The sequence below is a fragment of the Ranitomeya imitator genome, chromosome 1, assembly GCF_032444005.1.
Source record: "Ranitomeya imitator isolate aRanImi1 chromosome 1, aRanImi1.pri, whole genome shotgun sequence".
Lineage (NCBI taxonomy): Eukaryota > Metazoa > Chordata > Amphibia > Anura > Dendrobatidae > Ranitomeya > Ranitomeya imitator.
Window position 1 is genome coordinate 353,874,677 of NC_091282.1, and position 23,827 is coordinate 353,898,503.

General features: G+C 42.2%; 1 protein-coding gene across 3 annotated transcripts in view; it reads left to right on the forward strand.

The window, feature by feature from the left end:
* Nucleotides 1-23,827, forward strand: part of TEP1 (telomerase associated protein 1) — a 153,781-nt gene that overhangs the window by 127,718 nt on the left and 2,236 nt on the right. For all 3 annotated transcript variants that reach the window (XM_069760560.1, XM_069760541.1, XM_069760550.1), the window contains exons 44-51: nt 19,022-19,129; nt 19,205-19,343; nt 20,169-20,236; nt 20,352-20,484; nt 20,565-20,701; nt 20,910-21,028; nt 22,327-22,459; nt 22,997-23,099. In XM_069760560.1, the coding sequence (XP_069616661.1) occupies nt 19,022-19,129; nt 19,205-19,343; nt 20,169-20,236; nt 20,352-20,484; nt 20,565-20,701; nt 20,910-21,028; nt 22,327-22,459; nt 22,997-23,099 (940 nt within the window). The remainder of the gene's footprint in view (nt 1-19,021; nt 19,130-19,204; nt 19,344-20,168; nt 20,237-20,351; nt 20,485-20,564; nt 20,702-20,909; nt 21,029-22,326; nt 22,460-22,996; nt 23,100-23,827) is intronic.

Genomic DNA, 23,827 nt, shown 5'->3' on the forward strand with positions numbered 1-23,827 from the left:
CTTATCTAGATGCCTAGTGAGCACTTTAAACCCTCAGGTGCTTCACAAATTGATCTGTAAAAATGAAAAAGTACTTTTTTTTCACAAAAAAATTATTTTCGCCTCAATTTTTTCATTTTCACATGGGCAATAGGATAAAATGGATCATAAAATTTGTTGGGCAATTTCTCCCGAGTACGACGATACCTCATATGTGGGGGTAAACCACTGTTTGGGCACTCGGCAGGGCTCGGAAGGGAAGGCGCGCCATTTGACTTTTTGAATGGAAAATTAGCTCCAATTGTTAGCGGACACCATGTCGCGTTTGGAGAGCCCCTGTGTGCCTAAACATTGGAGCTTCCCCACAAGTGACCCCATTTTGGAAACTAGACCCCCCAAGGAACTTATCTAGATGCATATTGAGCACTTTAAACCCTCAGGTGCTTCACAGAAGTTTATAACGCAGAGCCATGAAAATAAAAAATAATTTTTCTTTCCTCAAAAATGATTTTTTAGCCTGGAATTTCCTATTTTGCCAAGGGTAATAGGAGAAATTGGACCACAAATGTTGTTGTCCAGTTTGTCCTGAGTACGCTGATACCCCATATGTGGGGGTAAACCACTGTTTGGGCGCACGGCAGGGCTCGGAAGGGAAGGCACGCCATTTGGCTTTTTAAATGGAAAATTAGCTCCAATCATTAGCGGACACCATGTCATGTTTGGAGAGCCCCTGTGTGCCTAAACATTGGAGATCCCCCAGAAATGACCCCATTTTGGAAACTAGACCCCCAAAGGAACTAATCTAGATGTGTGGTGAGCACTTTGAACCCCCAAGTGCTTCCAGAAGTTTATAATGCAGAGCCGTGAAAATAATAAATACGTTTTCTTTCCTCAAAAATAATTATTTAGCTCAGAATTTTTTAATTTTCCCAAGGGTAACAGGAGAAATTTTACCCCAATATTTGTTGTCCAGTTTCTCCTGAGTACGGTGATACCCCATATGTGGGGGTAAACTACTGTTTGGGCACATGCCGGGGCTCGAAATTGAAGTAGTGACGTTTTGAAATGCAGACTTTGATGGAATGCTCTGCGGGCGTCACTTTGCGTTTGCAGAGCCCCTGATGTGGCTAAACAGTAGAAACCCCCCACAAGTGACCCAATTTTGGAAACTAGACCCCGAAAGGAACTTATCTAGATGTGTGGTGAGCATTTTGAACCCCCAAGTGCTTCATAGAAGTTTATAATGCAGAACCGTGAAAATAATAAATACGTTTTCTTTCCTCAAAAATAATTATTTAGCCCAGAATTTTTTATTTTCCCAAGGGTTACAGGAGAAATTGGACCCCAAAAGTTGTTGTCCAGTTTCTCCTGTGTACGCTGATACCCCATGTGTGGAGGTAAACCACTGTTTGGGCACACGTCGGGGCTCAGAAGGGAAGTAGTGACTTTTGAAATGCAGACTTTGATGAAATGGTCTGCGGGCGTCACGTTGCGTTTGCAGAGCCCCTGGTGTGCCTAAACAGTAGGAACCCCCCACAAGTGACCCCATTTTAGAAACTAGACCCCCAAGGAACTTATCTAGATATGTGGTGAGCACTTTGAACCCCCAAGTGCTTCACAGACGTTTACAACGCAGAGCCGTGAAAATAAAAAATCATTTTTCTTTCCTCAAAAATGATGTTTTAGCAAGCAATTTTTTATTTTCACAAGGGTAACAGGAGAAATTGGACCCCAGTAATTGTTGCGCAGTTTATCCTGAGTATGCTGGTACCCCATATGTGGGGGTAAACCACTGTTTGGGCACATGTCGGAGCTCGGAATTGAGGGAGCACCACTTGACTTTTTGAATACGAGATTGGCTGGAATCAATGGTGGCGCCATGTTGCGTTTGGAGACCCCTGATGTGCCTAAACAGTGGTAACCCCTCAATTCTATCTCCAACACTAACCCCCCCACACCCCTAACCCTAATCCCAAATGTAGCCATAACCCTAATCACAACCCTAACCACAACCCTAATTCCAACCCTAACCCTAAGGCTATGTGCCCACGTTGCGGATTCGTGTGAGATTTTTCAGCATCATTTTTGAAAAATCCGCGGGTAAAAGGCACTGCGTTTTACCTGCGGATTTTCCGCGGATTTCCAGTATTTTTTGTGCGGATTTCACCTGCGGATTCCTATTGAGGAACAGGTGTAAAACGCTGCGGAATCCGCACAAAGAATTGACATGCTGCGGAAAATACAACGCAGCGTTTCCGCGCAGTATTTTCCGCACCATGGGCACAGCGGATTTGGTTTTCCATGGTACTGTAAACCTGATGGAACACTGCTGCGAATCCACAGCGTCCAATCCGCTGCGGATCCGCAGCCAAATCCGCACCGTGTGCACATGGCCTAATTCTAAAGGTATGTGCACACGCTGCGGATCCGCAGCAGTTTCCCATGAGTTTACAGTTCAATGTAAACCTATGGGAAACAAAAATCGCTGTACACATGCTGCGGAAAAACTGCACGGAAACGCAGCGGTTTACATTCCGCACCATGTCACTTCTTTCTGCGGATTCCGCAGCGGTTTTACAACTGCTCAAATAGAAAATCGCAGTTGTAAAACCGCAGTGAAATGCGCAGAAAAAACGCGGTAAATCCGCCATAAATCCGCAGCGGTTTAGCACTGCGGATTTATCAAATCCGCAGTGGAAAAATCCGCAGAGGACCAGAATACGTGTGCACATACCAAAACCCTAACCCTAGCCCTACCCCTAACCCTACCCCTAACCCTACCCCTAACCCTACCCCTAACCCTACCCCTAACCCTACCCCTAACCCTACCCCTAACCCTATTCTAACATTAGTGGAAAAAAAAAAATTTCTTTAGTTTTTTATTGTCCCTACCTATGGGGGTGACAAAGGGGGGGGGGTCATTTATTATTTTTTTTATTTTGATCACTGAGATATAATCTATCTCAGTGATCAAAATGCACTTTGGAACGAATCTGCCGGCCGGCAGATTCGGCGGGCGCACTGCGTATGCGCCCGCCATTTTGGAAGATGGCGCCCAGGGAGAAGACGGACGGACCCCGGCAGGATCGGTAAGTATGATGGGGTGGGGGGGAGCACGGGGGGGGGGGGAGGGATCGGAGCATGGGTGGGGGATCGGAGCGCAGGAGGGGTGAAACGGAGCACGGGGGGGTGCATTGGAGCTTCGGGGGGTGGATCGGACTGCAGGGGGGGTGGATCGGACTGCAGGGGGGGTGGATCGGAGTGCAGGGGGGGTGATTGGAGCACGGGGGGAGCGGACAACAGCACGGGGGGAGCGGCACACACAACGGAGGGGAGCCGCAGCAGTGTACCCGACAGATCGGGGGACTGGGGGGGCGATCGGTGGGGTGGGGGCACATTAGTATTTCCAGCCATGGCCGATGATATTGCAGCATCGGCCATGGCTGGATTGTAATATTTCACCCGTTATAATAGGTGAAATATTACAAATCGCTCTGATTGGCAGTTTCACTTTCAACAGCCAATCAGAGCGATCGTAGCCACGGGGGGGAGGGGGGGGGGTGAAGCCACCCCCCCTGGGCTAAACTACCACTCCCCCTGTCCCTGCAGATCGGGTGAAATGGGAGTTAACCCTTTCACCCGATCTGCAGGGACGCGATCTTTCCATGACGCCACATAGGCGTCATGGGTCGGATTGGCACAGACTTTCATGACGCCTACGTGGCGTCATGGGTCGGGAAGGGGTTAAATGCTGTGCTTTTTTCTTATTAATCTATTTGTAATCTTGCCCGAAGAAGGAGCCACTGTGTTCTGAAAGCTTGCAAACATATTATTTTCTGGTTAGCCAATAAAGGTATCACTCCGAGAATATTTTTGTCATCATTGGGCAGAAAAGTATTTACATAAATTTTTTTTTTCTGGCTAACATGGTATCGCAATACAATTTGTTATTGTACATCATGATAATGGAAGATACCCCAATTTACCAGTCACAGATGGATTTGAAAAACCTCCTGAAGAAATTGGCACAAATGAATAGCAACATCATCTTTCTATCCAGATTCAAGAAGAAAAACCTAATCCCTAAAGGCCTCATGATAAGGAATCCAACAAAGTATACCTACAATACCCATTTTTCACAGAAACTTTGCTACAGATCATCTGAGAGACTGCGGAATCATATCATTGGATTTTTCTACCACAAAAAGAGGACCATCCATAAAGAGATGAATTACCTACAGGACCGAATACAAGGATCGGGTTAATGTCTAATCAAGGAGACTTTACAGGAATTCTACAACAGTTTACAACATCACCTCATTATCATTAACCCCTTAGCGACCGCCGATACGCCTTTTAACGGCGGCCGCTAAGGGTACTTAAAATAAAGTAAATAGCGCCCCCCAGAGTCGGATTTTCTCCGGGGTCTCGGCTGCCGGGGGTAGCCGAGACCCCAGAGAACATGATTCGGGTTTTTTTTTACCGACCCCGCATTTGCGATCGCCGGTAATTAACCGTTTACCGGCGATCGCAAAAAAAAACAAAAACGCGATTTCTTTTTTATTTCTCTGTCCTCCGATGTGATCGCACATCAGAGGACAGAGAAAAGGGGTCTGTTGTGAGTTCTGTTTTTGGGCTCCCTCTGGTGGTTACTGATGGTACTGGGTGATTTGTGTTCTGCTGTCTCTGGTGTCCACCTGTTCTATTAGGATTTGGGAGTTTCCTATTTAACCGGGCTTTCTTGTCATTTCCCCGCCGGCTATCAAGGTTATCAGAGTGTTTTGTTACCTCAGCTTCTGGCTTCAGTAATCTTCAGGACAAGCTAAGTTTTTGATTTTCTTGTTCCACGTTTTGCTTTATTTTTGTCTTGTCCAGCTTGCATATAATTGTGGGCTGTAATTGCTCCTCATGTTCCATGAGTTGGAACATGAGTTCAAGTAATTGCAGGATGGTTTTTTGAAGGTTTTTTTGCTGACCGCGCAGTTTACTTTTGTATCCTCTGCTATCTAGTTTTAGCGGGCCTCATTTTGCTGAATCTGTTTTCATACTGTGTATGTGCCTTCCTCTCATTTCACCGTCATTATACGTGGGGGGCTGCTATTTCTGTGGGGTATTTCTCTGGAGGCAAGAGAGGTCTGTGTTTCTTCTAATAGGGGAAGTTAGATCTTCGGCTGGTGCGAGACGTCTAGGATCAACGTAGGCACGTTCCCCGGCTATTGTTATTTGTGTGTTCAGGTTTAGGGTCGCGGTCAGCTCAGGTTCCATCACCCTAGAGCTCGTTGGTGCTTGTCCTTTTGTGATTCCCTGCCATTGGAATCATGACAGTATAGCCGGCCAAAATGTTTGGGCTGAAGTAGGAGGAAAAGTAGTCTGAGGAAGTTTTTTTTTTTTTTTTTTTTTTCTCCTCTGAGGTTGCTGCCTAGCCTTAATTGCAGCCTGGCTGATTTTTTTTTTTTTTTTTCTCCTCTTAATCCTTGAATGGCTCTGACCTTAGCTGTTTATCATGGACGTCCAGAGTTTAGCTTCCAGCTTGAATAATCTTGCTGCTAAGGTTCAAAATATACAAGATTTTGTTGTACATGCTCCTATGTCTGAACCTAGAATTCCTATTCCAGAGTTCTTTGCTGGAGATAGATCTAGTTTTCTGAATTTTAGGAACAATTGCAAGCTGTTCCTTTCTTTGAAATCTCGCTCTTCTGGAGACCCTGCTCAGCAGGTTAAGATTATTATATCTTTCCTGCGGGGTGACCCTCAAAATTGGGCATTTGCATTGGCACCAGGGGATCCTGCGTTGCTTAATGTGGATGCGTTTTTTCTGGCATTGGGTTTGCTCTATGAGGAACCTAACCAGGAGATTCAGGCTGAAAAAGCTTTATTAGCTCTCTCTCAGGGGCAAGATGAAGCAGAAATATATTGTCAAAAATTTCGGAAATGGTCAGTGCTTACTCAGTGGAATGAGTGCGCCCTGGCTGCAAAGTTCAGAGATGGCCTTTCTGAGGCCATTAAAGATGTTATGGTGGGGTTCCCTGCGCCTACGGGTCTGAATGAGTCTATGACTATGGCTATTCAGATTGATCGGCGTTTACGGGAGCGCAAACCTGTGCACCATTTGGCGGTGTCTTCTGAACAGGCACTTGAGACAATGCAATGTGATAGAGTTCAGTCTAGAAGTGAACGGCAAAACTATAGGCAGAAAAATGGGTTGTGCTTTTATTGTGGTGATTCAGCTCATGTTATATCAGCATGCTCTAAACGCACAAAAAAGGTTGATAAGTCTGTTGCCATTAGTACGTTACAGTCTAAGTTCATTCTGTCTGTGACTCTGATTTGCTCATTATCATCCATTTCCGTCGATGCCTATGTAGATTCAGGCGCTGCCCTGAGTCTTATGGATTGGTCATTTGCCAAGCGATGTGGGTTTAGTCTTGAGCCTCTGGAAGTCCCTATTCCTTTGAAGGGAATTGACTCTACACCTTTAGCTATGAATAAACCTCAGTACTGGACACAAGTGACCATGCGTATGACTCCCGTTCATCAGGAGGTGATTCGCTTCCTGGTATTGTATAATTTACATGATGTTCTAGTACTTGGTCTGCCATGGTTACAAACTCATAATCCAGTCCTTGACTGGAAAACAATGTCTGTGTTAAGCTGGGGATGTCAGGGGGTTCATGATGATGCACCTCCGATTTCTATCGCTTCATCTACTCCTTCTGAGGTTCCTGTATTTTTGTCTGATTATCGGGATGTTTTTGAGGAGCCTAAGCTTAGTTCGCTTCCTCCTCACAGGGATTGCGATTGTGCTATAGATTTAATTCCTGGTAGTAAATTTCCTAAAGGTCGTTTGTTCAATCTGTCAGTACCAGAGCATACTGCTATGCGGGATTATGTTAAGGAGTCCTTGGAAAAAGGACATATCCGTCCATCTTCGTCCCCTTTGGGAGCAGGTTTTTTTTTCGTGGCCAGAAAAGATGGGTCCTTGAGGCCTTGTATAGATTATCGTCTTTTGAATAAGATTACCGTAAAATATCAGTATCCTTTGCCTTTGTTGACTGATTTGTTTGCTCGCATTAAGGGGGCTAAATGGTTCACTAAGATTGATCTTCGGGGTGCGTATAATCTTATACGAATAAAGCAAGGTGATGAGTGGAAAACCGCATTTAATACGCCTGAGGGCCATTTTGAGTATTTGGTAATGCCTTTCGGACTTTCTAATGCTCCTTCAGTCTTCCAGTCCTTTATGCACGATATTTTCCGTGAATATCTGGATAAATTTATGATTGTGTATTTGGATGATATTTTGTTTTTTTCTGATGACTGGGAGTCTCATGTTCAGCAGGTCAGGAAGGTGTTTCAGGTCCTGCGGGCTAATTCCTTGTTTGTAAAGGGCTCAAAGTGTCTCTTTGGAGTCCAGAAGATTTCTTTCTTGGGGTATATTTTTTCCCCTTCTACTATTGAGATGGATCCCGTCAAGGTTCGGGCTATTTGTGACTGGACGCAGCCTGCATCTCTTAAGAAATAAATCCTATACAGAAAAGAAATACCAAATAATATTGAAAATAAATCAAAAAAGTAAATATTCAACAAAAACCATATATCCCAAAGGAAAATATTTACTGACAACAAATACAAAATTAAATTAATAAATTTTATTATTAAACATAGACATAACACAATTAATAATATTTTTATTTCTGTTAAAAATATACATACATATATATATATACATATATACATGTGACATTTAAAATAAAATGCAACAGTATGTGGGGGGGCTACGGCACACAACCGGCTGATACAAAAGTAATTTATATATACCAAGTGGATGTAGATATGATAAATCAAACAATATAACGGCTACTTAATATAGAAAATTGTTCACAAAAAAATATACAAAATATATATATATAAAAAATAAATAAATAATGTTTCACATATCAGTACATATTCAGTAAACAATATTTCATATATAAAATTTTTTTTACAAATAAGAAATACAATATGTATACATAATCCAAATATAGAAGCTTTCTCTAGAGGGATACAACAATCGTCAGATGCACACCCATGTCTGATAACCCTATAATTAATACATAATGGACAGTATGAAAAATATGTGAAAATATGTGTACAAAAAATGTGAAAAAGTCAAAAATGGAAAAATAAAAAATAGAAACTATATCAAAAACAAATATGTGAATAAATCTATCAATATATGAAAATGCAAAAATGTGTAAAAATAAAAAAATAATAAAATAATAAAAAAATATATATACTGCAAAGGTGTAAACCAATATGTGATTATATATGTGTTGATTAATACACTAAATGTATTTCTAGTGATAATATTAAGTAAAAAAATATATAAATAAATAAAAACAAAAAATGCACTGCCAAAATGATGATATAAAATTAATAAATAAAGAAATAATTCAATCAATAATTAGTTATATTCAAAGAAATGGCATCCGACGAGAGTTGATCCCACAAAAAATCTTCCACAAGGTGGACACATGAATGGCATAACATACAAGGTAGACTCAAATCAAATAGCACAATGCAAGCCGTATATACCAACCAGTAAATGAGTGCCACAGCCCCCTCACACACCACTCCAACGCACGTTTCGCAACCGCTTCTCCCTGACGAAGCGGTTGCGAAACGTGCGTTGGAGTGGTGTGTGAGGGGGCTGTGGCACTCATTTACTGGTTGGTATATACGGCTTGCATTGTGCTATTTGATTTGAGTCTACCTTGTATGTTATGCCATTCATGTGTCCACCTTGTGGAAGATTTTTTGTGGGATCAACTCTCGTCGGATGCCATTTCTTTGAATATAACTAATTATTGATTGAATTATTTCTTTATTTATTAATTTTATATCATCATTTTGGCAGTGCATTTTTTGTTTTTATTTATTTATATATTTTTTTTACTTAATATTATCACTAGAAATACATTTAGTGTATTAATCAACACATATATAATCACATATTGGTTTACACCTTTGCAGTATATATATTTTTTTATTATTTTATTATTTTTTTATTTTTACACATTTTTGCATTTTCATATATTGATAGATTTATTCACATATTTGTTTTTGATATAGTTTCTATTTTTTATTTTTCCATTTTTGACTTTTTCACATTTTTTGTACACATATTTTCACATATTTTTCATACTGTCCATTATGTATTAATTATAGGGTTATCAGACATGGGTGTGCATCTGACGATTGTTGTATCCCTCTAGAGAAAGCTTCTATATTTGGATTATGTATACATATTGTATTTCTTATTTGTAAAAAATTTTTTATATATGAAATATTGTTTACTGAATATGTACTGATATGTGAAACATTATTTATTTATTTTTTATATATATATATTTTGTATATTTTTTTGTGAACAATTTTCTATATTAAGTAGCCGTTATATTGTTTGATTTATCATATCTACATCCACTTGGTATATATAAATTACTTTTGTATCAGCCGGTTGTGTGCCGTAGCCCCCCCACATACTGTTGCATTTTATTTTAAATGTCACATGTATATATGTATATATATATATATGTATGTATATTTTTAACAGAAATAAAAATATTATTAATTGTGTTATGTCTATGTTTAATAATAAAATTTATTAATTTAATTTTGTATTTGTTGTCAGTAAATATTTTCCTTTGGGATATATGCATCTCTTAAGAGTCTGCAGAAGTTCTTGGGCTTTGCTAATTTCTATCGTCGTTTTATAACTAATTTTTCTAGTGTTGTTAAGCCTTTGACGGATTTGACTAAGAAGGGTGCTGATGTTGCTGATTGGTCTCCTGCGGCTGTGGAGGCCTTTCAGGAACTTAAATGCCGGTTTTCTTCTGCTCCTGTGTTGCGTCAGCCAGATGTTTCGCTTCCTTTCCAAGTTGAGGTTGATGCTTCCGAGATTGGAGCTGGGGCGGTTTTGTCACAGAGAAGCTCCGATTGCTCGGTGATGAAGCCATGTGCGTTCTTTTCTAGATAATTTTCGCCCGCTGAGCGGAATTCTGATGTGGGTAATCGGGAACTTTTGGCCATGAAGTGGGCATTTGAGGAGTGGCGTCATTGGCTGGAGGGTGCTAGACATCGTGTGGTGGTCTTGACTGATCACAAAAATCTGATTTACCTTGAGTCTGCCAGGCGTCTGAATCCTAGACAGGCTCGTTGGTCACTGTTTTTCTCTCGTTTCAATTTTGTGGTTTCATACCTGCCAGGTTCAAAGAATGTGAAGGCGGATGCTCTTTCTAGGAGTTTTGTGCCTGACTCCCCTGGAAATTCTGAGCCCACTGGTATCCTTAGGGATGGGGTGATTTTGTCGGCCGTCTTCCCAGACTTGCGACGTGCTTTGCAGGAGTTTCAGGCGGGTAAACCTGATCGTTGTCCGCCTGAGAGACTGTTTGTTCCGGATAGTTGGACCAGTAGAGTCATCTCCGAGGTCCATTCTTCTGCGTTGGCAGGTCATCCTGGAATATTTGGTACTAGAGACTTGGTGGCCAGGTCTTTTTGGTGGCCTTCCTTGTCGAGGGATGTGCGTTCTTTTGTGCAGTCTTGTGAGGTTTGTGCTCGGGCTAAGCCTTGCTGTTCTCGAGCCAGTGGATTGTTGTCACCTTTGCCTATCCCGAAGAGGCCTTGGACGCACATTTCCATGGACTTTATTTCGGATCTCCCTGTCTCTCCCTGTCTCTCAAAAAATGTCTGTCATCTGGGTTGTGTGTGACCGCTTTTCTAAAATGGTTCATATTGTACCCTTGCCTAAGTTGCCTTCCTCCTCTGAGTTGGTCCCTCTGTTTTTTCAGAACGTGGTTCGTTTGCATGGGATTCCGGAGAACATCGTTTCTGACAGGGGATCCCAGTTTGTGTCTAGATTTTGGCGGACGTTCTGTGCTAAGATGGGCATTGATTTGTCCTTTTCGTCTGCATTCCATCCTCAGACGAATGGCCAGACGGAGCGAACTAATCAGACCTTGGAAACTTATTTGAGATGTTTTGTTTCTGCTGATCAGGATGACTGGGTTACCTTTTTGCCGCTGGCCGAGTTTGCCCTTAATAATCGGGCTAGTTCTGCTACCTTGGTTTCTCCTTTCTTTTGTAATTCGGGGTTTCATCCTCGTTTTTCCTCTGGTCAGGTGGAGCCTTCTGATTGTCCTGGAGTGGACATGGTGGTGGATGGGTTGCATCGGATTTGGAGTCATGTGGTGGACAATTTGAAGTTGTCCCAGGAGAAGGCTCAGCAGTTTGCTAATCGCCGTCGCCGCGTGGGTCCTCGACTTCGTGTGGGGGACTTGGTGTGGTTGTCTTCTCGTTTTGTTCCTATGAAGGTCTCTTCTCCTAAGTTCAAGCCTCGGTTCATCGGTCCTTATAGGATCTTGGAAATTCTTAACCCTGTGTCGTTTCGTTTGGATCTCCCGGCATCGTTTGCTATTCATAATGTGTTCCATCGGTCGTTGTTGCGGAGGTATGAGGTACCTGTTGTTCCTTCGCTTGAGCCTCCTGCTCCGGTGCTGGTGGAGGGAGAATTGGAGTATGTTGTAGAGAAGATCTTGGATTCTCGTGTTTCCAGACGGAAACTCCAATATTTGGTCAAGTGGAAGGGTTATGGTCAGGAGGATAATTCTTGGGTGGTTGCCTCTGATGTTCATGCTGATGATTTGGTCCGCGCTTTTCATAGGGCTCATCCTGGTCGCCCTGGTGGTTCTCCTGAGGGTTCGGTGACCCCTCCTCAAGGGGGGGGTACTGTTGTGAGTTCTGTTTTTGGGCTCCCTCTGGTGGTTACTGATGGTACTGGGTGATTTGTGTTCTGCTGTCTCTGGTGTCCACCTGTTCTATTAGGATTTGGGAGTTTCCTATTTAACCGGGCTTTCTTGTCATTTCCCCGCCGGCTATCAAGGTTATCAGAGTGTTTTGTTACCTCAGCTTCTGGCTTCAGTAATCTTCAGGACAAGCTAAGTTTTTGATTTTCTTGTTCCACGTTTTGCTTTATTTTTGTCTTGTCCAGGTTGCATATAATTGTTTCTTTGCTGCTGGTTGCTCTAGTGGGCTGTAATTGCTCCTCATGTTCCATGAGTTGGAACATGAGTTCAAGTAATTGCAGGATGGTTTTTTGAAGGGTTTTTTGCTGACCGCGCAGTTTACTTTTGTATCCTCTGCTATCTAGTTTTAGCGGGCCTCATTTTGGTGAATCTGTTTTCATACTGTGTATGTGCCTTCCTCTCATTTCACCGTCATTATACGTGGGGGGCTGCTATTTCTGTGGGGTATTTCTCTGGAGGCAAGAGAGGTCTGTGTTTCTTCTAATAGGGGAAGTTAGATCTTCGGCTGGTGCGAGACGTCTAGGATCAACGTAGGCACGTTCCCCGGCTATTGTTATTTGTGTGTTCAGGTTTAGGGTCGCGGTCAGCTCAGGTTCCATCACCCTAGAGCTCGTTGGTGCTTGTCCTTTTGTGATTCCCTGCCATTGGAATCATGACAGGGGTCCCCGATCGCCCCCCGATACTCACTTGTCTCCCCCGGTGCTCCTCGTGGCTCCCGATGGGCGCCGCCATCTTCAAAATCTTTGGGGTAGTCGAGACCCCAAAGAGCATGATCGGGGTCGGATTTACCGACCCCTGTTTTGCGATCGCCGGTAATTAACTGTTTACCGGCGACCGCAAAAAAAAAAAAAAAAGCAAAGTGTAATTCTCTGTCCTCTGATGTGATCGCACATCAGAGAACAGAGAAATAGGGGGATTCGGGGACCCTATCATACTCACCGGTGTCCCTGGGTCCTCCTGCTGCTCCTCCTGGCCGCCGGGGAAAAGAAAATGGCGGGCGCATGCGCAGTGCGCCCGCCATCTGTCTCCATCTGCCGGCCGGCAGGAGAAGAGCAGTTGGGGCTAAAATTAGGGTTAGGGCTAGGGTTAGGGTTAGGGCTAGGGTTAGGGCTAGGGTTAGGGCTAGGGTTAGGGCTAGGGTTAGGGCTAGGATTAGGGTTAGGGCTAGGGTTAGGGCTAAATTTAGGGTTAGGGTTGGGGCTAAATTTAGGGTTAGGGTTGGGGCTAAATTTAGGGGTAGGGTTGGCGCTAAATTTAGGGTTAGGCTTCTTTCACAGTTACGTCGGTACGGGGCCGTCGCAATGCATCGGCCCGACATACCGACGCACGTTGTGAAAATTGTGCACAACGTGGGCAGCGGATGTAGTTTTTCAACGTATCCGCTGCCCAATCTATATCCTGGGGAGGAGGGGGCGGAGTTACGGCCACGCATGCGCGGTCAGAAATGACGGATGCAACGTACAAAAAACGTTACATTGAACGTTTTTTTGTGCTGACGGTCCGCCAAAACACTGATCCAGTGCACGACGGACGTGACGTGTGGCCATCCGTCACGATCCGTCTGCAATACAAGTCTATGGGCAAAAAACGCATCGGATTGCGACGGATGCCAAACGACGCAAGTGTGAAAGTAGCCTTAGGGCTAGGGTTAGGGTTGGGGCTAAAGTTAGGGCTAGGGTTGGGGCTAAAGTTAGGGTTAGAGTTGGGATTAGGGTTAGGGTTTGGATTAGGGTTACGGTTGGCATTAGGGTTACGGTTGGGATTAGGGTTAGGTTTGGGATTAGGGTTAAGGTTAGGGTTGTGATTAGGGGTGTATTGGGATTAGGGTTAGGTTTGAGGTTAGGGTTGAGATTAGGATTAGGGGTGTGTTGGATTTAGGGTTTTGATTAGGGTTATGGTTAGGGTTGACATTAGGGTTGTTTTGGGGTAAGGATTGTGATTATCGTTAGGGTTAGTGATTAGGATTATGGATCGGGTTGGGATTAGGGTTAGGGGTCTGTTGGGGTTAGGGTTGGAACTAGAATTGGGGGGTTTCCACTGTTTAGGTACATCAGGTGGTCTCCAAACACGACAGCCAATTTTGCGCTCAAAAAGTCAAATGGTGCTCCCTCCCTTCTGAGCTCTGCCGTGCGCCCAAACAGTGGTTTACCCCCACATATGGCGCATCAGCGTACTCGGGATAAATTGGACAACAACTATTGCAGTCCAATTTCTCCTGTTACCCTTGTGAAAATAAAAACTTGGGGGCTGCAATATCTTTTTTGTGGAAAAATTTTTTTTTTAATTTTCACGACTCTGCATTCTAAACTTCTGTGAAGCACTTGGGCATTCAAAGTTCTCACCACACATCTAGATAAGTTCCTTGGGGGGGGTCTAGTTTCCAAAATGGGGTCAATTGTGGGGGGTTACTACTGTTTAGGTACATCAGGGGCTCTGCAATCGCAACATAACGCCCACAGACCATTCTATCAAAGTCTGCATTCCAAAACAGCGCTCCTTCCTTCCGAGCTCTGCCGTGCGCCCAAACAGTGGTTTACCCCCACATATGGGGTACCAGCATACTCAGGACAAATTGGACAACAACTTTTGGGGTCCAATTTCTCTTGTTACCATTGTGAAAATAAAAACTTGGGGGCTAAAAAATCTTTTTTGTGGAAAAAAAAATATTTTTTATTTTCACGACTCTGCATTCTAAACTTCTGTGAAGCACTTGGGCATTCAAAGTTCTCACCACACATCTAGAGAAGTTCCATGGGGGGGTCTAGTTTCCAAAATGGGGTCACTTGTGGGGGATTTCTACTGTTTAGGCACATCAGGGGCTCTCCAAACGCGACATGGCGTCCGATCTCAATTCCAGCCAATTTTACATTGAAAAAGTAAAACGGCACTCCTTCTCTTCCAAGCTCTGCTGGCGCCCAAACAGTGGTTTACCCCCACATATTGGGTATCGACGTACTCAGGAGAAATTGCACAACAACGTTTGTGGTCTAATTTCTCCTGTTACCCTTGTGAAAATAAAAATTTGGGGGCAAAAAGATCATTTTTGTAGAAAAAATGCGATTTTTTTATTTTCACGGCTCTACGTTATAAACTTCTGTGAAGCACTTGGGGGTTCAAAGTGCTCACCACACATCTAGATAAGTTCTTTAAGGGGTCTAGTTTCCAAAATGGTGTCACTTGTGGGGGGTTTCCACTGTCTAGGCACATCAGGGGCTCTGCAAACGCAACATGGCGTCCGATCTCAATTCCAGACAATTCTACATTGAAAAAGTAAAACGGCACTCCTTCCCTTCCAAGCTCTGCGGTGCGCCCAAACAGTGGTTTACCCTCACATATGGGGTATCGACGTATTCAGGAGAAATCGCACAACAACTTTTGTGGTCTAATTTCTCCTGTTACCCTTGTGAAAATAAGAATTTGTGGGCGAAAAGATCATTGTTGTGTAAACAAAAGCGATTTTTTATTTTCACGGCTCTACTTTATAAACTTCCATGAAGCACTTGGGGGTTCAAAGTGCTCACCACACATCTAGATAAGTTCCTTAAGGGGTCTAGTTTCCAAAATGGTGTCACTTGTGGGGGGTTTCCACTGTTTAGGTACATCAGGGGCTCTCTAAACGTGACATGGCGTCCGATCTCAATTCCAGCCAATTCTGCATTGAAAAAGTCAAACGGCGCTCCTTCACTTCCAAGCTCTGCGGTGCGCCCAAACAGTGGTTTACCACCACATATGGGGTATTGGCGTATTAAGGAGAAATTGCATAACAAAATTTATGGTTACATTTCTGTTTTTACACAGGTGAAAATTTAAAAAATGGTTCTGAATTAAGATGTTTGCAAAAAAAAGTTAAATGTTCATTTTTTCCTTCCACATTGTTTCAGTTCCTGTGAAGCACGTAAAGGGTTAATAAACTTCTTGAATGTGGTTTTGAGAACCTTGAGGGGTGTAGTTTTTAGAATGGTGTCACACTTCGTTATTTTCTATCATATAGACCCCTCAAAATGACTTCAAATGTGATGTGGTCCCTAAAAAAAAATGCTGTTGCAAAAATGAGAAATTGCTGGTCAACTTTTAACCTTATAATTCCCTAAGAAAAAAAATGTTTCCAAAATTGTGCTGATGTAAAGTAGACATGTGGGAAATGTTATTTATTAACTATGTTTCGTTAAATCATATCTCTCTGATTTAAGGGCATAAAAATACAAAGTTTGAAAATTGCAAAATTTTAAAAATTTTCGCCATATTTCCGTTTTTTTCATAAATAATCGCAAGTAATATCGAAGAAATGTTACCACTAACATGAAGTACAATATGTCACGAAAAAACAGTCTCAGAATCAGCGGGATCCGTTGAAGCGTTCCAGAGTTATAACCTCATAAAGTGACAGTGGTCAGAATTGTAAAAATTGGCCTGGTCATTAAGTACCAAATTGGCTCTGTCACTAAGGGGTTAAGAAAAAGAAACTGTACAGACAGAGTCAGGAAGAAAGCAGGTCTCAATGTAGCTGAAAGTAACAGTAACAATAATTTACAGAAACATTTGAATCCATTGTCCTCTGTTGTAAACCTCTCACAATATGAACCAAGCACAGGAGAAATGCATGTTCTATCAAAGGGACTAACATTCTGTCCTACAAAACAGCTGGATACAGCTCAGTTTTGTAGTGATATCGAGGAATTCTTCCGCAGATTGCGACTCAAAGATTTCTTCCATAACCATGCAGATATCACATCACAAGACAATGTGAATGACACAGCAAAAAAGAAAAAGAGGACAAACTGGACCCCCCAACCTGGGCACAACCAAACGCTGGATCACTACATTGACTGTTTCCGTAAAAAAAGTTAAATCTGACATTTTGGACAGACACCATAAAGTGCCACAAAATATCACTATGGAGGAAAGAAAAGCCATACAATCCTTAAGAGACAATAACAATATCATCATCAAACCAGCTGACAAAGGAGGAGCTGTAGTCATAATGAATATGGCAGATTACATCCAGGAAGCAAACAGACAACTCTTGGATATAAAATACTACAATCCACTTCAGGAAGAAAATCCCACCAAAAATACACACAGGAACTAACACATATCATCAATAGGTTTGATTCTACTTCATCCTCAATGCTGGAACTAATACCACACAATTGCCAAACAGGTACCTTCTACATGTTGCCTAAAATACCTAAAGAAGGTAATCCTGGGAGGCCTATCATCTCTGGTATTGGGACGTTCACTAAGAATATCTCAGGCTGGGTGGAGAACATTCTGAAACTCTTCGTGAGGCGCACATCCAGCTATATCCAGGACACCACGGATATTCTTTGCAAATTGTCAGCGCTGGGCCCACTTCCAGAGAACACGCTACTAGCCACCATGGATGTAGAATCTCTCTATTCCAACGTTCCTCATGAGGATGGAATTGCAGCATTTAAATACTTCCTTCAAAAGAACAATCTAGAAACAGAACCAACACTGCAATTTATCAGGTTTGTGCTCCATCACAACTATTTTTCTTTTGGGAACAATTTATACCAACAGTGTATGGGCAGCGCCATGGGAAGCAAAATGTCCCAATATGCTAACTTATTTATGGCGAAATTGTAGGAGGAATTTTTGTCATCTTGCTCTGTTAAACCTCTTGTATACTTCCGCTACATTGATGGTCTGCTAATAATCTGGACAGGCTCAAAAGATGATCTAATCACCTTCCACGATAACTTCAACAAGTACCACCCAACCATGAAGCTCACCCTCAACTTTTCAATGACCCAAATACATTTTCTGGACATGACCATATAGATCAAGGACAATGCCATACAAACATCCATTTACCATACGCCCAAAGGACGTCTGGCATATCTTAGATGGACCAGCTTTCATCCAAGACACACAAAAAAATCCATCATCTACAGTCAAGCTCTGAGGTATATTCGGATATGTTCAGACAGTAAAAACAGGGAACTATAGCTGCGATCACTGAGGAATACATTCCTTCAACAAGGATACCATCCACTGGTAATAAGAGAGCAGATCCACAGGGCTACAAGGATCCCAAGAAACAGCCTCCTGGATTACAAACTGCGAGAGGATAACAGGGTACCTCTTGTGGTCACATACAACCCCCGCATGAGCATCCTAAGGAAAATTGGTGCTGATCTCCAACCTATATTCAATAGAGATCACAAATTGAAAGACATATTCCCAGAACTACCACTTCTCTCCTATAAACAGCCCCCTAACTTAAAGAATCTGCTTGTCAGAAGTGTCCTCTCATCACCATCAGTGACTGGCACATTCCTCTGTAACAATAAAAAATGTACCAAACACAAATCAGGACTATGAGGTCATGGGTTCCTTTTCTTGTACATCCTCCAACGTGGTGTACATGATACAATGTACGAGGTGCCCTGGAAGTATTTATATTGGGGAAACTATGCAAAGACTACAATCTAGGATGAATCTACACAGACACACAATCAGGAATGAAGTGGACACACCTGTGGGAAAACATTTCTCTGGACCTGGGCACAGTATGACAGACTTAAAAGTCTTAATACTAAAAGGTAATTTTAAGGATGACAGAGAAAGACAAATTTCGGAATTCAAACTAATGTAAATGTTCAATTCTTTAACACTAGGACTCAATCTAACACCTGGATTTATGAGTCACTACATGGATACAATTCACACCTCCACCAGATGGACTCCAGATAACTAAGAACATTCCCACTGCCTCTCCATTTGTAAGAAAATGCCTAATTTGATCTCCTTGGCTTATGTTTAGGAGGCATCACACCTCCCAGCCCCTGAACAAATGTCCTACTGTAGTATCGCTTAAATGTTGTTCTTGTTTCTTATTAATCTATTTGTAATCTTGCCTGAAGAAGGAGCCACTGTGCTCTGAAAGCTTGCAAACATATTATTTTCTGGTTAGCCAATAAAGGTATCACTCCTAGAATACTTCTGTCATCATTGGGCAGAAAAGTATTCACATCGATTTTTCTGGCTAGCACGGTACCACAATGCAATTTTACAATTTGTTATTGTACATCACTATGTAATGAATAAATATTTGCAACTGTAATATTTCATTCAGTGATATCTAGGATGTGGGATTTTAGTGTTTCCTTAACTTTTTTGAGCAGTGTATATTTTAAAATGTATTGATCTCCATTTTCTACCTATTCTAACAGGTCTCATCTTCAGGTGATGGATCTGTGTGTATGTGGGACATTCAGAATGAGAACCTGCTCCTGACATTTGCAGGACATCAAAGTGCAGTCAGCAGTGCTCTATGCATGGTGTGTAAGTTTTCTTCTTTCCGATTATCACTGTTGTGCTATGGTGTGTTTGACCTTTTTCACTTCTCTAATAAGGGTAAACGTGTCGTCACTACTGGCCGGGATGGTTTCCTAAAAGTCTGGGATCTTACTGGGACTGAGATCGCTTGTATTCAAACTCACCACAGTGAGATAAATCAGAGTACCGCATACTGGGAGCCGGAACAAAGCCGAGGTACAATATGCAAACAATACAAAAATGACTTGAGCAGTAATAATGTAGCTCATCTATATGTGACTTCTATTGTGTTGTTGCTTGATTTACACTAGACAACAAAGAAATTTAAAGGGGTTCTTCAATAATTTAATAAAATGGCCTTGTCATGTCACCTAATTCATATGGCAGCTCGTACTAATGACATGTCAGGATGAGCTGTAGTCTGAAGAAACACTGTTCCCTAGATCTTTGTTTCAATTGATGGAAGACCAGTATTGTAAGCACACATACCGGTGAGCTAAGGAGCAGTGCTTTGACATGAGAAGAAATAAATCTTTTCATCTTATTGAGTACAAATGATTTTTTTTCTCCAGGCTCAGTTCTTCGTGTGTGCAGCCCGCCAAGGTGAAGATTTATTTTTTCTACAGTGACCCACTTCTCCAACAGCACCTGTGTGGGTGCTTACGATACACCTCCTCGGTCAGTTAAGACACAGGTCTCTGGAGCAGTGTTTCTTCAGACAGCAGTCCACCCTGACAAAGGACTAGAATGGGCTGCAAGTTGAATGACATGATGGAGGAGGCCATTTTATTACATTACCGGAGAATCCTTTTAAGATCACTTGCAATTCAATTTAAATATTCTCTATAGGAGAAAAGTTTAATTTGACATAGATCTTTTTTTAATAATCCTATCTCATTCTTTTACAATTCATATCCTAAACAGTGAAGGAAGCCATAGTTAAAACGTATCTGGCTTGTTTTGGCAAATGCTGAGAATTTATGCCATATTTTCTATATTTGGATAGCTCTATGCACATTATATCTGTTTTGTTTATTTCAGATGATGTGGATTTAGTGGTTTATACTGCTGGTTCTGATGCCATGGTGCTAAAGTGGAGTCCCCTTCAGGTGAGCCAGATATACTGCGTACGGCATTTTATATGCAACATTTTAGTAACATCGGATGAGATGTAGGATTTTTGCTTACCGACATGTACTGCATTATGAATTATATATCTTCCAGATGGATCAGATACAGACTCTACATGGTCATGGAGCTGCTGTAATATCGTCGGCAGCAGATGCTCAGCTTGATGTGACTGTAACAGCAGCTAAAGATGGCTCCATACGGCTATGGGGAGCCCCACACAGAGATGGTATGAAAAAATGACTTGGGTAGCATAAATATCTAAAGAAGACATTGTATGGGTAAAATGTTTAATTCTTTTAATTGCAGACCCTTCTTTGGTCGCTAGTCACAAGGGTGCGGTTACTGCTATTGCATGGTCCCCGGATGGTGAACTGGTGGTGTCAGGAGGAGAGGGTGGAGAAATTCTTGTTTGGAACCAGCAAAAAACTCTAAAAACGATACAGGTAATAACAAGTTCTAAAAGGAACTCTGTAATGTATTATGCTTAGTACAGGGCCTGGTTTACCAAACCAAGAACCCTTGTGTCTTGTATTCGCCATTCCTTGGGCCATAGACTAACCATCAAACACTTGCGTATTAGTTTTCCTTTAAATGTGAATTACCCTGACTATTGTGCCACTGTCCAGGCTGATCATTTTATATTTATCGCAGTGCGGTGAATCCTGCATTTCCTCAATTATTTTCACGGCCAAGCTTTCATTCTGCTGTGTGTCCAGTGATCTCACCATTTCACGCTGGCGCTTGTTCCCTTCTAAACAAGGTGGCTTCAGGTGAGTCATAAATGGTAGTGATATGAAGGAATACATACATTCTACAGGGTGGGCCATGTATATGGATACACCTAAATAAAATGGGAATGGTTGGTGATATCAACTTCCTGTTTGTGGCACATTAGTATATGGGAGGGGGAAAACTTTTCAAGATGGGTGGTGACCATGGCGGCCATTTTGAAGTTGGCCATTTTGGATCCAACTTTATTTTTTCCAGTGGGAAGAGGGTCATGTGACACATCAAACTTATTGAGAATTTCACAAGAAAAACAATGGTGTGCTTGGTTTTAGCGTAACTTTATTCTTTCATGAGTTATTTACAAGTTTCTTTTTGTTTACAGCCATTGACATGTCGCAGAGGTTAACACGTGAGGAGCGGATAGACCTTGTGTTGATGTCTGGTGAACGCAGTACCCGGGTCATTGCAGCAGATTTCAATGCAAGGCACCCTACGCAAGAAAACTTTCACCATTCCCATTTGATTTAGGTGTATCCATATAAATGGCCCACCCAAAAAAGTTTGCCTCATCACTGAACATAATGTTCTGTGTAAACTGAGAGTCCTGTTCCAATTTTTGTTTTGCCCATTCTGCAAATCCAGCGCGCCGATCTGGCATCAGTTGAACATCCCTTCGGCAGATATTAGCTACTCACAAATGGCACCCTTACAAAATCCAGCTGCTGCAGCATCTCGACGAGGATGACCCAGATCGGAGTGCTGAATATGCAGAATGGGCAAAACAAACATTGGACCAGGACCCTCAGTTTACACAGAACAATATGGTGGGCCATTTATATGGATACACCTAAATCAAATGGGAATGGTGACCGTTTCTTGCGTAGGGTGTCTTGCATTGAAATCTGCTGCAATGACCCGGGTACTGCGTTCACCAGACATCAACACAACTTCTATCCGCTCCTCACGTGTTCACCTCTGTGACATGTCAATGGCTGTAAACAAAGAGAAACTTGTAAATAACTCATGAAATAAAACAGTTATGTTAAAACCAAGCACACCATTGTTTTTCTTGTGAAATTCTCAATAAGTTTGATGTGTCACATGACCCCCTTCCCATTGGAAAAAATAAAGTTGGATCCAAAATGGCTGATTTCAATATGGCCACCATGGTCACCACCCATCTTGAACAGTTTTCCCTTTCCCATATACTAATGTGCCACAAACAGGAAGTTGATATCACCAACCATTCCCGTTTTATTTAGGTGTATCCATATACAGGGCCCACCCTGTACTTCTCCAATAGCTCTTCTCTTCAAATGTGCATTTGAAATGATTGCAGAGCGAAGAAGGCTTACAGTGTGGCCATAGAGTCCTTGGTACTGTCCGCTGTTCTCACCAGCTCACAGAAGGTGCAGCTGCACACACTGTCAGGAAAAGATTTTCTCTTGAATGCCAAGACTGGATCTCTGCAGGTATGGTAATTATATTTTGGACAGTATTTTGCATTAGTTTTCGTAAGCTAAAACTGGAAGTGTATCATACAAGCAATCGTAAGGAGTAGTAAAATGGATGATCTGAACATCTTTGCTGTTTTAGCTTAGAAAGTCTGACATCACATACCAGAATAGTACTGTGTGAAAGGATTTAAAAAACATTACTTTAAGGGGTTGTCTGTTTGGAACAAGTTATCACCTATCCAGAGGCCCTCCACTTACCTGCAGAATGAAGCAGCAGTGTACACGCTTGACCACCGCTCCAGCAGTCCTGTAGAGGATGAATAAGGTGGTGGCCACTTTAACGGGGATAAAAGTGACCCATTCTGGCAACCTGTGTGAATTCCAGTAGTGGGAACCCACCAAATGTATTACCGAGCCTATACATAGGTGGTAACTTGTTCCAACTGGACAAACCCTTTAACCTATATTAACATGAAAATATTTAGTCCCTTTAATAAAGATATAAAATAGAAAATGCTCTTATTTATCAAGATTTTTTTTTTCCTTTGGCAGGATGCGGCTGTTGCTGATGCTGCCCTACCAGATCCACCTGTCTACCCTCCACAAGAAAAGCTACATCCTGGCAGCATTATCACTGCATCTCATCCACATTTTGGTAAGCACCAGATTTGTTTTACATTAATTAGTCAAGGGGTTGTCCGAGACATGTATAACATTTGTGAGACATAGGGGACCTTATCTGTGTGTAATGTGCTCACTACGAGGATCCTGCTGTTTCCACAACCCAACGCTCGCCACATGACAGCACGTAGGTAGTGATGAGCGAGTGTACTCATTGCTCGAGATTTCTTGAACACGCTCGGGTGACCTCCGAGTATTTGTTAGTGTTCGGAGATTTAGTTTTCTTCGCCGCAGCTAAATGATTTACATCTGTTAGCCAGCCTGAGTGCATGTGGGGGTTGCCTGGTTGCTAGGGAATCCCCACATGTAATCAAGCTGGATAATAGCTGTAAATCATTTAGCTGAGGTGGCGAAAACTAAATCTCCGAGCACTAAAAAATATTCGGAGGACCCCCGAGCATGCTCGAGAAATCTCGAGCAACGAGTACTCTCGCTCATCACTACATGTAGGTGATCTCTTCCTCTTGTCTAAATTGTGTCAATTGGGTGAAGCGGAAGAGAAAGCTGTCACCTGCAAATGTTAGACATGCCATGGCCAACCACCATAAGTGTGCATCTTGTGTATTACAGAAATGTATTTATTTTTTTTAAATAAAGGATTACATTTACTTGATATACAGTGTATAGTATAATACTAGATTTTATAGTGCAGCAGAATTTAAGAGGATCATTTAGGATTACTGAAATGTCTGTTTTATTAAG